This window comes from Protopterus annectens, chromosome 1.part1 (genome assembly GCF_019279795.1).
Source record: "Protopterus annectens isolate FY-2018-M chromosome 1.part1, PAN1.0, whole genome shotgun sequence".
NCBI lineage: Eukaryota > Metazoa > Chordata > Ceratodontiformes > Protopteridae > Protopterus > Protopterus annectens.
This window is the reverse complement of record NC_056726.1, coordinates 1,232,951,706-1,232,969,149: the sequence shown is the minus strand read 5'-3', so window position 1 is coordinate 1,232,969,149 and position 17,444 is coordinate 1,232,951,706. Positions and strand designations below refer to the sequence as shown.

At 37.2% G+C, this 17,444-nt stretch overlaps 1 protein-coding gene across 1 annotated transcript in view; it reads right to left on the bottom strand.

Moving 5' to 3' along the window:
* Window positions 1-17,444, bottom strand: part of LOC122809518 — a 440,105-nt gene that overhangs the window by 237,970 nt on the left and 184,691 nt on the right. Inside the window, exon 3 of the mRNA XM_044081085.1 lies at window positions 319-438. Within this exon, the coding sequence (XP_043937020.1) occupies window positions 319-438 (120 nt within the window). The remainder of the gene's footprint in view (window positions 1-318; window positions 439-17,444) is intronic.

Below are 17,444 nucleotides of genomic sequence, written 5' to 3'. Positions count from 1 at the left end.
AATCATGAGAAGATTCCACTACCAGGTCTCTTGACCTGACCTCAAGTACAAAGATCAAGTCTAGTGTATAACCAAAAATAATGGGTAACAGAGATAGCACCCTGATCAAACTCAAATCCCTTCATAATACAGAGGAACTATTTAACAAGGGTCACTGATGCCCAACAGGCACAATGATATGTAATACTGCATAAATTTCACTTTAATCACAGATACATGCACTATCTAAAAATTATGCTGAATTACAGCAGGGCATACCCAATGCTTCCTAAAATTAAACATTTTAAATAATAATAAAAAAATTACATGCAACATTACTTCTGGAGTGCTCATCATAATTACTCTTGTACTGCTCAGTGTCTTCTTTCATATCACACATGGGCAATTCCTCATCCTTCTCTATCAGGGATAACAAGTGTCCCAGCGGTATACTGTATCCTGTACATTACAAAAAGAAAAACAAGGATATTACCTAAAAAACACATTTTCTTCATCATAGAGTCATGTTGTTAGTGTTAGAAAATAAATATTACAGTCTTTTAAGATGCAATGCTTTCTCATCTAGCAGCCTTCAAGGTCTCTAATCAAGTACAATTGTTTTAATCGAAAAGTAAATGCACATGTAACTCTCAGTGGAGACATAATTACTCACAATTTCTAGATTGAAATGCTGACCAAAAATGATTGCACTCAACATGCTGCAAGTTATTTCTTTATGTAAAACAGTGAGAAAGTGAGAGAGTTGTTTATATATACAAAATCAACTTATTTTATTACTGTTTATTTAGCAAGTATATCTGTCAATTAAATGGCTACCCTTGCTACTACAGACATAACAGAAATACTAAAATTCTGTCCAATGTAGTGTAAAACTCACTATTTCATGAGAAATATCACATAATTTATACTGCATGTTGTGACTTCACTTCCAGGCAAGTCACTGCGTGCCGTGACTTCACTTCCAGGCAAGTCACTGCGTGTCGTGACTTCACTGACTTCATTTCCTGGCAAGTCACTGCGTGCCGTGACTTCACTTACTGGCAAGTCACTGCGTGCCATGACTTCACTTCCAGGCAAGTGACTGCATGCTGTGACTTCACTTCCAGGCATGTCACCGCGTGCCATGACTTCACTTCAGGCACATCACTGCATGCACTGATTTTACTTCCAAGCACTGTACCAGCTATGCAAAACAAAAACACAGTATATTCCCTCAGCTACACAATTTTTATTCAAATCTTAACAGTGACCTGGGGATGAACTTGATGGGTGTAACTCACAAACAGGAAGGGAAAGATTGGAAAGGTAGAGGGGCTATGGATCTACAGCCTAACTCGCAGAACTGAAGGGGGGGGGGCAGATTTTGAGGCAAGTTGTGTAACATTGTAATTTCACCTGACAAACGTCTGACCCCTAGCCAAAGCCTCTTCCAGGGTTGAAGTATAATAAACTTCTATCACTGTAAACCACTACAAGATGACCACCGGTGCTTTCCTTATGTATTCCACTGCTTTAGATAGTCCTAACCTGAACTGCATTTCAATGCCTTACTGAAGCTTGATCAAGGTCCAGCATCATAAATCCTAGATAAGAACTTTGCCATATCTTACTCTTAAATGCAGCAAATCAAGTTCTAATGAAAATGTCAAAAAATGGATAAATACACCTCAAGTGGCGAAGTATGTAAGTAAAAATAATCTGGCATTTGACACAGAGCAATGTAGCTCATTTCCTCCATGGAATCTCTGTAAATTCCAATGAGCTTTTGATTAAAATCAAATTATGGACTTAACAGCACAAACAAATGTTCACATCTCAAGACCCATAAGTGTTAATAGAGAAGTACGACTAACAAATGGTTCAGCTCGTCAGCAGCCTTACTTCCATGTCTTACAATGGATTTTGTAAGTCACAATAAATACAGTAATTAATGATAATGCTTTATAGACAATTTACAATGTCAATAACTACTCAAGCTAACAACAGTATTTTTGTTCAAAATGGTATGAGCTTTCATATCAGGCTAAGCAATCCTATGTTGCCTGGTTGCTGAAATATTTAAATATGAAAAGTATGACAATATACATAATTAGAGAATAAAGAATAGCTATTATCCCTCCAGGGGTCTATATTATATATTCGAAGCTTCAAAATTTCGAACCTCGTATGTTCAACAACATATGAGCGAAACTTGAAACCTTGAATATATAAGAAAAAAGTAAAAAAAACGTACTTTAACGCTTGGACCCCCCCCCACACCCCCCCCTACTTAAATATACCAACTCCGAGACCACACTTCAGTGCAGAAAAGGGAAATTTTCCCATTCTGAGCATACGGAGCCATTGCCTTTCACCTTTGAACTTTTCAAAGTTCGATCATATGGTGTCGACCATATGATATTCAAACTTTGAAACATTCGGCAATTTAATAGGGACCCTCTCTCCAGCTGTACTTCATGGAAGTCATGTATCAACACAGTTGTATCGCTCATCATGTTGCTTGTTTGAGGCAACAAACAGTTGAAAGAATGATAACAACAATGAGGAATTATGAAAGTGGTAGGGTAGAAGTGGACGTAGGAAAAATGATGAATGTAATGGAAACTATTATACTACTTTATATAGGCAAACAGAGAGGTGGAGAGCGATAGCCAAGAAATGGCAAAATATATGATACGGTTACTGCTTCCACACTGAAAAAACAGAATCCAGGGAAAACTCCTGAAAGTGATAGGATTCAAATAGAAGTTTGGAAAATGAAAGTGTAGGAAGTAATACAAGTTTAGATATTACTTTTTAATAATATTTGTCTGGGTGGAGATGTGACCTTGATTTGGAAAGTGGAATGTAGTAGGAATGGTAGTTATATCAAAGTAGGGGAAAGATCCTCTTGACCGTACAGAAACTTTTTATTTACTTATTTATTTATTGGCATTTGTTTACAGGGGAAAGTCCACTGGGCCATGTTAGCCCATTTTCAGCGGAGGCCTGGGGAGAAAAGCTCCACAGTAACAGAAATGACAACAAATTTCATCATTGCTCACAGTAACAAGTATCAGTGATGCAGAGATGCAACCTGTCAATCTGCATATGAACTCAGACTGGACAACAAAAGGAAAATAAATAAACAAAAACAGGAACATAAAAGTTTCCCAAACTACTATTTGCACAGCAGTACACTAAGGTGTCAATAACATCAATATTTGACTAGAGAAGTATTTACATAGTAAAAAGTGACCCAATGACGCAAAGCGCATCCTGCTGATAAACAAATGTACTTATAAACTGCACAAAAAGAACACAGAAGTTTCCCAACCTGCTATTACATAGTATATACACAGAATAGAGTGGCCATTGTGAAAACTATATAAATCTAGAGTAAGGGGTACAAGGTTACAGGGGAAAGGGGGGTGAATTTGGGTGAAAACAGAGTAGGTTAGAATTTAGGTAACTGCTGAAGAAGGAGTTAAGCAGTTACATATCCATAAGGAAGAGAGGTGGCTGTGGAGGGCAGCTTTGAAGGTAGCTGGTGATGGTTGTAATCAGACTGGAGCTGGAAGGTTGTTCCAACTTTTGGACATGGTCCATGAGTATAGTAATTGGCCTGCCGGGAGCAGTGGCTTGTGTATTTGGAGCAGACATTAGTGCTCAGAGTGAAGAGGACAGGCTGGATTATACAGGGAGAAGATGGAGCTTAGGGCTGGTTAGTCATAAAGTTTATAGATCATTTTATGAGTGGCGGAAAGCTGGAGAAGATAGTGGGGGAGCTCAAGCCATTTCAGTTGCTTTAGGGTAGTACAGTCGTGACTATTTATGGCAAATTTAGCAATTTTGTTAAAGCAAGTGTCTAACTTTGCCATTAGGGAAGACTGCAGACTGGTTAATAAGGGAGCACCATAAGTTAGAGAAGGCAGAAGGTAGGATAGTGTGAGTGCTTGTTTGTAGGGGAGGGAGAGAAATTTGTTAAGTCTATATAGCAGCCCAAGTTTTTTGTGGGTCTTTGTGCGTCTTACTAATATTGTTTTGGATGTGGTGATCAGATTTAAGATTTTCATCAATAATTACTCCTAGCAGTTTAGTATGGGTAACTAGCTCAATTTGGGTGGAGCTGCAAGAGAAAATCTCAAGGTCAGCTTTATTGATGAGTGAGTTTCTTTTGCGAGTGAAGATTATCAGTTTGTTCCTTTTTGGATTTAGAGAGAGGTGATTTTTGTGTAGCCAGAATTCTATTGAGGAAAAAGTAGCTTGGGTAATTTGTTTTAGGGTGTTGCTACTGTTAGCTGAGCAGACTATAGTGGAGTTGTCTGCATACTGGATTAGGGAGCCTTGTGAAATAACTTGTTGGAGATTATTGATAAATATGTTAAAGAGAAAAGGGCCCAGAATAGAGCCTTGGGGCACTCCTGTTGGGTTGTGAATTATGGGGGAAATGGAGTTTGGCCATTTAACAGCATGTTTTCTGTTAGAGAGGTACTACTGAACCAGTTAAGGGAGTGGGGAGAAAGGCCTATTGTAGAGAGCTGAGAGAGGAGGAGGATGGAGTGGGAGATGGTGTCAAATGCTTTTGATAGGTCTAGAAAAAGGGCAGATACAATATTTCCTTTGTCTTGGGCTTTGCTGACTGTGTCTAAGAAGGAAATAAGAGCAGTAGAGGTGTTATGTCCTGGGCGGAACCCATGCTGTGTGGGGGAGAGAAGGAAATCTAAAAGTTGTTTCTGAATGCATTTTTCTAAGATTTTGGAGATATGAGAAAGTATAGCAATGTGACGGAAGTCAGAGATGTCGGCAGAGGGGTCTCCTTTATGGAGAGGTAATATTATAGCCTTTTTCCATATAGTAGGGACATAGGATTCCCTGGATCGATCTGTTAATCAGAATGCTTATGGGACACACCACTGAGTCTGCAGAGAGTTTAAGAAATTTGGCAGGAATGTTATCAACAGAGTTTGTGCAGGGCTTTAATTGTAGAAGTAGTTTTTTGACAAAGAGAGAGGTTGAAAGATGGCTGGGTAGTTGTTTGTGTGGGGAGTTTCAGTGGATGGAGACATTTGGTGAGTAGAGCAAGGAGAGTTTGGGATATTTTGAGGAGAACTATAAGACAGAGAGGGAATAGTAGCAGGGTTTGGGAGAGGACAGGAGAAGGTAGAGGTTATGCTGGCAATGGTGTCAAAGTTAAAGATACTAGCCATTTGTTCAGGAGGTTTTTCATGGTGTGGGCAAGGACTGGGTTTTGTGCCTGGGGATAGGAGGTTGTTAACAGAAGTCCAGAAGGATTTTGGGTTACTATTTCTGAGATTTTGTTGGTTCCAGAAATAGTACTGTTTGTCTTTTACATTGATATTTCTGGCTTGGTTACAGAGCTTTTTATATAGAATAAGTTTGGATGTAGCCTTGGATTTAAGCCATGCTTTGCCCCTATTATGCATGACTTCTTTGGTAGTTTTGGTTAGCCATGGGGAGTTATGAGTTTTAGTTCTTTTGTATCTAGAAGGTGCTAGACTATCTAGTAATTTAGGGAAAGATTTATTGAAGTAGTGTACTGCTTCGTCCAGGGGGTGACTTTTAAGGATGTTCCAGTTTATCCTATTTAGGGTGCTGTTAAATATACTAGGGTTGAAATTAGAGAGGTTTTGCACTAATTTAACATTATGTTTTTTGAGAAGGCTGAGCATGTTCAGATTTCGAATAAGGGGAGGTGATCACTAATAGTTAAGCAAAGTGCCAGAGGAAATTAATTTGGGTGGATTTGAAACTAGAATCCAATGAAGGATGGATCCAGCACTGGTTCTGTTACTATAGCTAGTAGCGTTATTAATACATTGAGTGAAGTGGAAAAGGTTTATACTAGCAGAAGACTGATTAGAGGAGAGAGAATACCAATCGATATTCATGTCCCCGAGGACAATGGTTTCATTTGTTATGTTGTAGGAAAGCCAAGATAAATATCTTCTAGTTTTGAAATGTTGTTCCCAGGTAGGATATATATAGCACAGTAATACAAAGTTTTTTTGACTGGTTAATTTCAAGAAAGGAGATTAGAATCTCAGTATTATGGAATTTAGGTATATGACCACTATATGGGCTAATATTGAATGTATCATGGCAGATAAGGGCTATGCCACCTCATTTTTCTTTTGTCTAGCTACCCTAATGATTTTATAGTTTGGGGGAGAATTTCAGAGTCCCAATTTCTGGCCTTTAACCTAGTTTCTGTAGCAGCTAGAATGTTAGTTTTGTTTTGAGTAAGCCAAGCATGAAGCTCGGCAGTTTTGTTGCAGATACTTTGGAAACTGAGAGTGGTGATATGGAAAGATATGGAGCACTTGGGGAAGAGTATGATTAGAGCAGCTGGAAGAGTCAGGGGGTCCTGGGTTGGGCTGAATGTCGCCTGAGTAAGTAAGAGTGGAGAAAATGTAGGAGGAGTGGAGGATAAAATTTGAGACACTAGAGATAAAGAACTATAAGCAGTGGGAGTGTCTGAGTTTTGAAAGAAATGTAAGGAATAGTTAGAGGAGAAGAAGTGAAGTTTAGCAATAGAGAATGGGAGATATATTAAAGAGGCTAGGGTTAATGTCAGAGTAGGTATTATGTGGAGTACTAGTGTAGTGTGGGCAAGAGAGTGGAGGATGAAGGGGAGTTATTACTGTTACTAATCCTAGAAATTATAGGAGATGGGTAAAGAGAATGAGGAAAAGAGCTTGATAATATGAATGGAGCATTTTAGAGATATGGGGAGTGGAAAGGAAGTAGATCTTTGAGGGGAGGGGCAGTCTGTGGGTGGGAATGGGGTGTGATAGTTTCAGAGGAAGGGGAGTGGCTAGATAAGTATAAATGTAATGAAAGACGGGATGGGTGGGAATGGGGGTAGGGGAGCGAAGAGAGCCTGAGCATAAGCAAGGGCGAATGGAGTGGGATGAGCCGAGAAGACAGTCTAATGCAAAAAGTAGAGAGAAAAAACATCTCCAATGGGTCTAGGCAAGAATCCACCAGGTATAGTAAAGACAGAAAGTCTACACAACATGTAGCCCATTAATAATTATTATTACAGAATGGGACTCGCGGTTTTGTCATTACAAGCCTGAGATAATAAAAAAGAGAGAAGGACAGTGTAAAGACAAATGAGCTATTAGGCTAGAGGAACCAAAAAAAAGAAAAAAAAAACATCAACAGTACAGGAACTTTTTAAGTGAGAATGTTATAGATGGAGAATAGCTGGAAACAATCAGGAAAGACTAGAGATGGGAAGATAGTGTTATCGAGCCACTGAGGAGAAAAAAATTAAAAAGTAGCAGTGAATAGCACTTCACGATGTTGTTACAAAAAGGGAAGCAAACCTACACTATATTAATAGTAGTGCATTATATGCTTGACTCATAGAAATGAATTGCAGGAGCCAAGTGTGGGGTCTCTTGTACTGATCGCGATTTCTAGAGGGTGATGGAAATTAGCTCAGTATCAGGACTGCTTTCAGTTGCAGTTACTAAAGTAGAAAAGGAAAAATAGTAGAGGAAGGGAGAAATTGTTAGTTTAGATAGTCCTCTTACTCTGTGCAATGTAAAACATTCTTAAAAACAGCAAAAGATTAGAATAATAAATCTCTATAGCATACATCTAGATATTCCCCTTACTCTGTGCAGTGCAAAACATTCTTAAAAACAGCAGTAGATCAGAATAATAAATCTCTATAGCATAGATCTACAGTAGCAATGGATTAGAAAAGGAACACAAATAAATGAAAGAATTCATAACGTGTACAGTTACAGAAAGGCATCAGTAGTTATTACTTAGCTTTTGAGAGTGGATACCATAAAAGCATCCCAAGCAGCCAATAATCAAAAAGAAAAAGCAACTATAAAATAAATCTGCAGTTTTGCTAGGTTGTAAGTTAAACCACGACCAAAAAATTACACAAGTAGCAATCCAGTGATAACAAAGTTAAATGGCTGCTACTAATCCTAGAATGCAAAATAAAGGTAAGGCACCAGGGTCAGGAATCTAAGCATAATATACTCTGCTGTAAAGACTTGCTAGGCACATACAAATCAATGCTAACATATTGTAAACTCTATATTTAGACCACAATGTTACAAGCAAGCTAGGATGTAGGCAAATTAATACAATACAGGTACTTGGCATGCACATGGTAAAACAGCTTGTTGCGTTCAATTGCAAATGTTTTTGGTTCTGAATGATGATATTTGGCAAAAGAATAGCAAAGTTGTTTCCAAGAAAAATAGATCTGGATCAGTGTGGGTTTATAGTAGGTGGGCAAAGGTTTGACAATATGAATAAAGCCATTATAGGTTTACAGGTAAGTACTGGGCTAACTGCCCTTGTGGGCCACTTTAAACCTAGACAACTTCCCTCAAAGGTGAGAATCAAACTGTGTACCTTGGGTCATTTAGGTAAACAACATAATCATTATGCCAACCCCCAACATACAATGATACAGTGGCCACACTGGACAATAACAGTATTAATAATAGTATTTATTAATAGATATGGATGCGGCAAAAGCATTTGTCAGAACAAATTGAAAACTTATGAAGAGATTTTTGAAGTACTTGGGTTTTCAAAAACATGAACAACATTAATATTTAATATCTAGACAGAAGCTCAAGCTACAGTGAAGTGTGGTTGTGAGTGTCTAAAATGTTTAGTCTTACAAAAGGACGTCGGCAGTGGTATCCACCATTACTATTTGCTTTGTATTCAGAGCCATTAACCAGAGACATAAGACAGTCAAATTTGACTGGATATTAATGGAGAATTAACAATAAGAAAACTGGAAACATAACATCATGTCAGCCATAAAAAAGGCAATCTATAACATAATATAAAAAATATATTTGATAAACTGAAACATTCTGCTAGTATAGCAGGATGTAAAGTAAGTGAAGCAAAAAACAAAAACTATAGGAATGAATTATGTCTAAACACGTGGCTTGTTACAGAATGTTCCCTTTTTGTGGGGTCATGAAAAGATGAAATACTTAGGAATTTGGATAGATCAGGGTGTTAAGGAAGCAGATAAAAAAATGTGGGAAGAAATTAATCAAATGATTATAAGATAACACTATGCAAACTGCTAATTATGGACATCAACAATACGATACACAAGAATAAATGCAATGGGAAAAACTAAGACCGAAAAAGGAAGAAGGTGGTTTGAGACTGCCTGATATGTAGGATTACTATAAGGCTACACAACATCATATTTTACCTATTGGCCTTGTTTACTGAATTTGTAATCACTGTTTTTCAAAAAAATGTTGTATTCTCTAAGGATTTGTTAGAATCTCTTTGTATGTTTTTCTCTCTCTAAATATGTTTTTTTTTTTTTTTGTTTTTCTCTCTGGGCCTCCACTGAAAAGAGGTCTTGCATGATACCAGCCAGACATTACCAATAACCAAATGTAAATAAATCAAATAAATAAACCTGATTCAGGACTTCGAATATATGCCCATATGGAAGGATATGATAGGCACAGTGCTGATGAGGTAGCTACAGGATCATACGTAGACATTTTGACAGATTTAAGAAAGAAATATAAAGAGAATTACTTACACTCTTATATGTGTCCCACATTCCCAAGACATGCAGTAGGTGGACTGAACACTCCAAATTGTCCATAGGGGCTAGCCACCTGGCAGTGTAAAACCTTGGCTCGAGATGATTGTCACTGCTGAAGTGACACCCCAACCCCATGTGCAAAATGAGGAAAAAGGGGTTGAGGATGGATGGATAGATTGATGTGTGTGTGTGTCTGTGTACAAAAAAAAAAAAAAAAAATTACTGGCTCTCAGTGTGTTTTTTCGACATTGCTATTAGATATTTCTGATTTTTACGAAGTTTTTTGGATATAGTTTCAGTTCTTCGTTGGATTTTAAAGAGTTTTTCTGTGTGTGTGTGTGTGTGTGTGTGTGTGTGTGTGTGTGTGTGTGTGTGTGTGTGTGTGTGTATATATATATATATATATATATATATATACACACACACACACATATATATATATATATATATATATATATATATATATATATGGCAACAAATTTGAATGTTCTTTTGTTTGACATCTGTTTATTCAACAGAATTTGGTCGACTAAGCAGATGATCACACAGTTCTCTGGGTTGAGTAATATGCTCTTTCCACAATATTGTGTGATCTCAGAGTTAGTACATATAATTAGTAGTGGTGGGTGGGATGCACATGGGGGTTTGTTCCCCTGCAAAAAAACACTGTTTTTTCTTTTAGTTTTTTTGTGGTTTAAGTTTGCATGTGGAGAGGTTATTGCTCAGCATATGAATACTAACTTGTCAACATTTTGTGTTCAATGTTAGTAACATCAACATTTGGGTAAAATGTATACACACAGACACACACACACACACACACACACACACACACACACACACACACACACACACAAACACACACATATACATATATTTATATAAAACTATTAAGTATGTTATCGATTCAAAGATCACCAATAGGTTCTACTATATATAGTAATAAGAAAGACACAGATGAAAATCTAATGAGCATTTGAAAAAATAGCAAAACAAAATTTGGGGTGCAGACATTAAAAAGAGAAGAAGTAATAAAAAAGGATGAAGTACACAAAGATTTATGTTCCTGAACTCAACTCAACTTGCATATATATATGCAATATAACCTTACAGTTGACAGAAGATATGGAGAGGCCAGACAGTAAATTTGTTAAAACTCTACTTGTAGACTTTACAACTGAGACTATAACAGAAATGGCAGAACAAAAAATAATAATAAGAAAAATATATAATGCAATATCAGACTTGAGAAGGCAACATTGTATAAAATCAAAAACAGCATGGATTAAATGGTTAAGAGTTATTACAGATGATGATGAATGGGAGAACTATATTTTGTTCCTAAATATGTAACTAAAGTGAGAAAATATACATTTTTGAATGGAAACATTTGCACAAACATTTCTATACCCCTATAACACTTGATAAAATGTTCCAATGGACAAGAGACATACGTTGAAGATGGATGGTTCAGAATACGGCTCTTAGGAGAAACGTTAACCTCACTATATGGATGCTCTTGTTTAGCTGGTGCAAAATAACATGTATTAAAGAGGAGAAAACATTGCTGTCTTTAATGTTGCTAGAGGCTAAGTAAGCCATAACTAGAACATGGAAAACCAAGGACAAACAATCAATAACAGAGGTAAAAAGATAATTGCAGAGATTAAAAATATGGAAATGAGAACTATTAGAGATCAGAAACAGAACTCTCTGGAACAAAACAGGCTGCATGGGATTCTAGAATGGAAAATGAGCTTGAAGGAAACAATGACGTGGAACAAAACACATAAAATGCAGAGTGACTTAATAAAGTAGACTATAATACAATGCATGACGTCACTGGTGCAGTTATTACGACTTATAATATTGTGATAATAAAATAATATGGTAACGAGTTAATGCCAATCTGAAATTATACTGTAAATCATTTACTTTTTTGTGTAAGGAGCAATGTTTGATTTAATCAATCTGGACATCAAGACTAGACAGAACAGTTGTTTTTGATATACAGATTTGCATGCCTAACAATGGCAAGTTAATGAAAGTTCATTAATGCTATATAAATATATAATTATAATTATAAAATGATGGTATCAGCAATCGGTGCTGAAATAAAAAGTGCACAATGCATGGTAATCACACAGAATGTAAAAAAGTGAAAATTTGGTATGTAGTAAAATGTTGCTCACTAAAAAAACATTTTAATTGGCTCCTGTATAGCATAGTTTTGCAATTATTAATGTAAATAAAACAGACAGCATTAAATAACTAGAGGTACCATTAGGATGATACCTGGAAGCATCACTATGGTTGAATGAGGTAACTGAGGAAGATTTACAATTAGGAAAGCTCACTGTTTTTCCTAAAGGGGTGGTACCACATCCACGCCTGATGGCAAGGAAAGACAATTACATAATTCAGTGAGCAGCTGTGGGATATGTGTTATGAGAAGGGAAAGGGAACAGTAAGCAGCTATGGAATTACAATGGAAAATTAAAGGCTTTAAGCTGATCACTATCTACATAAATGTGCGGTAGGGAAGGATATTCCCAAAGATGGACTGTGCAAATTTATTAGAACAAATGTCCTATTTAAACTGATATGTAAGGCAGGGAAACATGTCACGTGATCAGACACATTTTCATTGACTGCAGTAAAGAAAGATATGCTCTCCCCATATGGGAGAAGATAACAGGAAATTAATAGGATACTATTTGTATGGTTACACATATGTTTAAGGGAAGGTGAGATAAACGTTTTGAAATTTTTGTTTAAAAAGGTTTTATAGATAGTTAAAGAAGGTTTCCATACTTTGAATAGAGGGTAATGCTTCTTTAACCAAAGTACAGCAGAGAGTTAATTGAGATAATTATCTCACTGGATGATTTATAATGATGCATTTAAACTGTTTTTACAACATGGTTTTATCTGGAGAAGTCTTGTCAGGTGACAAGACGAAAGCCACTTCATAATAAATATCTATTCTTGTCGTTTGGTACCTTGGTCTTGGTGTCCGCTGAAGTGATATCTTTGTTATTTGCTTCTGAGTTCGTATTCGTGTTTTGTTGGTGAAAAATGTGCTCAGTGACTTGACAGGTTCCTGCAGGGGATGATCACTACTGCTGAAGTTTGGAGGAAGCAAGCAGGATAAGGATGGAAGGTAAAATGCAGGAATGAAGGAAATACAGGAAGAAGCAGTAAATGGAAGGTGACCCCTCCCACACAGTTCTAGAAGTCTCGATTAAAAACGTGGCATCCATATTCTGCACCTACAGGAATTCCTATAGAATTTATTTATTTATTTACTTACTTACTGATATTTGATTATGACATATGTTGCAAGCATGCAGACTACAGCAGATGAGCACTAGATTACAATAAGTTAAGATTAACGAATTACAGAACTGGAAAGAGACAGCAGCAGAAGTGAGAAGACAACATCTACCGAGGACAGGCTAAAGAACAGAGAGACAATAGAAATTCTCATTGAATGGCTATGATACACAAACCTTCCACATGCAAAAAAGTAGGATGACAGCAGGTTCTGAATTATGACTAACAGAATGAGCACAGGAGGAGAACCAAAACGATGGGAGCCAGTTGACCAGATACCCATATTCAGAGAGAGGGGGGGGGGTGGTAGTTATTCTGGTAGAAGCCAGACTTCAGCAGAAAATGAAGATGTAAATGAAGAAGAACTTACTGGACCCCAGGTATTTACCAATGAAGACAAAGAGATAGAGGTAACAGAGCCAAGTGGGAAATCAACCATTCCAAATATGGCCCTCATGTAAAACCAGCCCTTTAATCCAGTTCCATCTGTAAATAATAAATATAGTCAAAATAGCTCTATCTAGACTGCAATGAATCATGTACATTTCCATTCATACAGTCTACTAGAAATGCTGTACATATGTACTGAAACCCTACTACAACCCTAACTAGATTGTGCCAATGTTTATGTTAAGGTTCCTTGAATGTGCCATTGTGTGTGTGCTGTTATGTATCCTGCAGTCCTGTCATAAATTCCACTGCTCATGCTGACTGTGCTGGCAAGAAGAGGGTCCAATGGAATCCGTTCACCCCTCTACTATATATGTGTGTGTGTGTATTCATAGGTTCATACTAGGCTATCTGCCCTGGGGCAATTATAAGCCTAGCCTGATTTTGTTTGGCTTACGCCACCCCTTGATTTGAGTATACTGCGCCCTTTTTAAGGTTTAGTTTGCTGTGCTTCTGTCTAATAGTGACACGGAAGTAATCCCCGGGACAAACCTACGATCCCCCATCCACTCGTCAAGATTCTTCTTGAAGAGATTCAGTGAGGTGCTCTGCCTAACATGAATTGGAATTCTGTTCCAGAGCGAAGGGAGCCTCTGGGTTATGAATCTGTCCCTCCAGCAAGTTCTATTTATTTCAGTTCAAGTCCCTCGAGTGTGTGGCTCTAAGGGATTTAGATTTACTGAGGTGGAGCATGTCCATTAATTCTGGATTGGACATAGCTTTATACGTCAGGCATAGATCGCCTCGATATATGTATATATATATATATATATATATATATATATATATATATATATATATATATATATATAGTTGTATATAAGTATAGTTTGTGGGGGTGTGGAGGTATATATATATACCTGTGTGTATATATATATATATATATATATATATATATATATATATATATATATATATATATATATATGTGTGTGTGTGTGTGTGTGTGTGTGTATATATATATATATATATATATATATATATATATATATATATATATATATATATATATATACATATATATATATATATATATATATATATCTACACACACACACACACACACACACACACACACACAGACACACACAAACAAACACATATGGGTCTACTTTGATTCACTGAAAACTTATTTCACTGAATTTCAATTCACCCTCAAAAAATTACTGAAAGCTCAAATCACTGAAAACTCATTTCACTTAATCACATTTCACTGAATGTAAGTACTGTTGAGCAAATAAAATGTATATGCCCTTTTCCCCGCTGTAGTGCGATCCTGGAGTTAGTATATATAGCTAGGGGGTGTGGGGGGGCACAGGCCCCCACACTGGGGGTTGTGGGGGGCATATCCCCCCACTTATTTAGCTTTTATATTTATGAATCTTATTTCACTGAAAGCTAACAATATAAAACCAAAAGTAGGTGAGGGGCTACGCGCCCCCACACCCTGCAATGTAGGGGCTGTGCCCTCCACACCCCCACAAACTATACTTACTAACTCCAGGATCACACTACAGTGGGGAAAAGGGCATATACGTTTTATTTGCCCAACAGTACTTACATTCAGTGAAATGTGATTCAGTGAAATCAGTTTTCAGTGATTTGAACTTTCAGCGATTTGGTGCGAGTGTTTTGAAATTCAGTGAAATGAGTTTTCAATTAATCATAGACCCATATATATATATATATATATATATATATATATATATATATATATAGATATATATACAGAGGTGTGTGTGTGTATATATATATATATATATATATATATGGTTCCCATTCAGAAGCCTGAAACATCATAAGCCTGAAAATCAAAATCCTGAAACCAAAAGCCTGAAAATTCAGAATCCTGAAAACTCAAAATCCTGAAAGCCCAAAATCCTGAAAGACCAAAATCCTGAAACTCAAAGTCCACCTTTGAGACCTATAGTTGCGGGGAGAGGGTGGTCCACAGAACCCCTATCACTTTTTGTCGAAGCACAGCTTAGACCATTAGTTGATGCTAATGGTTTTATCCTCAGGGACACCAAACAGTTTTTGCTAGATTTTTATCAGTATGTTAGTACCTGCTCTGGTGTTGAGGACCTCCTATGGGTCACCATGGACGTTCAGTCCTTATTTACGGTAATACCCAATGAGGAGGGTAGAGCAATGATTGGTGCTTACATGAGGAGATCCACTTTGTCCCTCAGTTATGATGTTGATTTGATTCTCATGTTGTTGGGTATCATTCTGGAGTCCAATCTTTTTTGCTTTCATGAGAAGATCTTTCTGCAAAGAGATGGCGTAGCTATGGGCACTTCTTGTGCCAATAGCTACGCCAATTTGGTTATGGCCGAATGGGAACATAGTCATCTATTCCAGAATGATCTGTTCCAGGAGTTCGTACCATTCTATAGGCGTTTTGTAGATGATCTCTTCCTTGTATGGAGTGGTACACCCACTCAATTAGAATGTTTCTTTACACAGATTAATGCCTCTGTCACATTTTTGAATTTCACTATGGATTGGTCGAGGACCACCATCCCTTTCTTAGATGTTTTTGTTGATAAACTACCATGTGGGATAGTCAACACGGGTGTGTACCGTAAGACTTGCTACAGGAACACACTGTTACATCGCTCAAGTATGCATCCTGGCTATGTATATAAGAAAATAGTGAAGGGACAATCCATGCGGATATCTAGATACACACCCCTAGATTCTCACCTGGAAAGTGAACTAGGAGATCTTAGCAGCAAGCTAATTGAACGTGGCTATAGCCACTTGGACATTTCCAGAGGGATGGGAGATATTCAGCATCTCAGGGTAGATAGAGCGAAACCATATTTCTCACAAGGGGCCATGGAAGTATACACAGGTGACGTAGAGAATGACCTAAACAGTTATAGAGGTGGATCTCATTTAGATGATGGAATTGTCTTTCCCATCTTTTATACCAGAGATGTCGGTATACTTAAAGATGTTTTTTCCAAGCACTGGCATGTTCTATCAGTAGATCCAACCATCAAGAGCCTTACAGGTGATCGACCTAGGTTTGTGTATCGTAATAAGAAGAATTTAAAGAGTTTGCTCTGCTACCCGAGGATACATCATGACCCTTTTATTTCATCGGGTCCCTATATGACCACCTGTAATAAGTGTAATTTTTGTTCATATATAGCGACTGACCCTGACTTTTACTATCCCTATGGCTCTGGCATCTACCATATTAGAACGAGAGGTAATTGTATGTCCAGAGATGTGGTTTATTTAGCCTGTTGCACAGCATGTCCAGCCTACTATGTAGGCAAGACCAATCGGACATTAAGGGATAGGATTCGCGAGCATGTGTACCATACGAGGAAGGGTAGTCTGCATAATGCACTATCTAAGCACACGAATGAGGAAGGTATAGAGCACCAATTTAAGTTTAGAATTCTAGAACAGATCTCAAGAACCAACAGAAGAGGGGACATCAGCAACTACACAGAGACTAGGGAAATCCATTGGATTATCAAGTTCAGGGCTGACACCATACCAGGTCTGAATGGAAGGGTTCCCCTACGTCCATTGCTGAAATCTAGGAGGTTGTTGGTCAAGAGAAGCTAAGAGTCTCATAATTTTATACTGTGGTTTTATTTAACTTTCTATATATATATACATATATTTTGAATATCACATGTATTGTTACATTTTTTACATATTTTTTCTATTTTTTATAATGATGGTTGTTTGCTCATATGACTTTATTTAGATGTATTTATATGTTACTGCATCTATCAACTGTCTATGGGTATCTATATATGATGTTTTTAAAGGGTTTTAATGAGTTATATACCTTTAAGATGTTGATAGGATTTTGGCGCCTTTTTGTCTATTTAAAGCAGTGTTTTCTGATGCTTTATGTGATAAGGTCTGAGGAAGCTATTGCGAAAGCGCTTACCTGTTCTTACAAATAAACCTGTTTCTCTATAAGTTTTGCCTGCTCTTGGATTATTATTTTCATTGGCCATTGGATTTAGGAGATCTCTGTGACTGTACTTTTTCGATACCCTCCATTGTCTTGCTCAGCGGTATTTATTTTTATTTTTATCTTACTTTT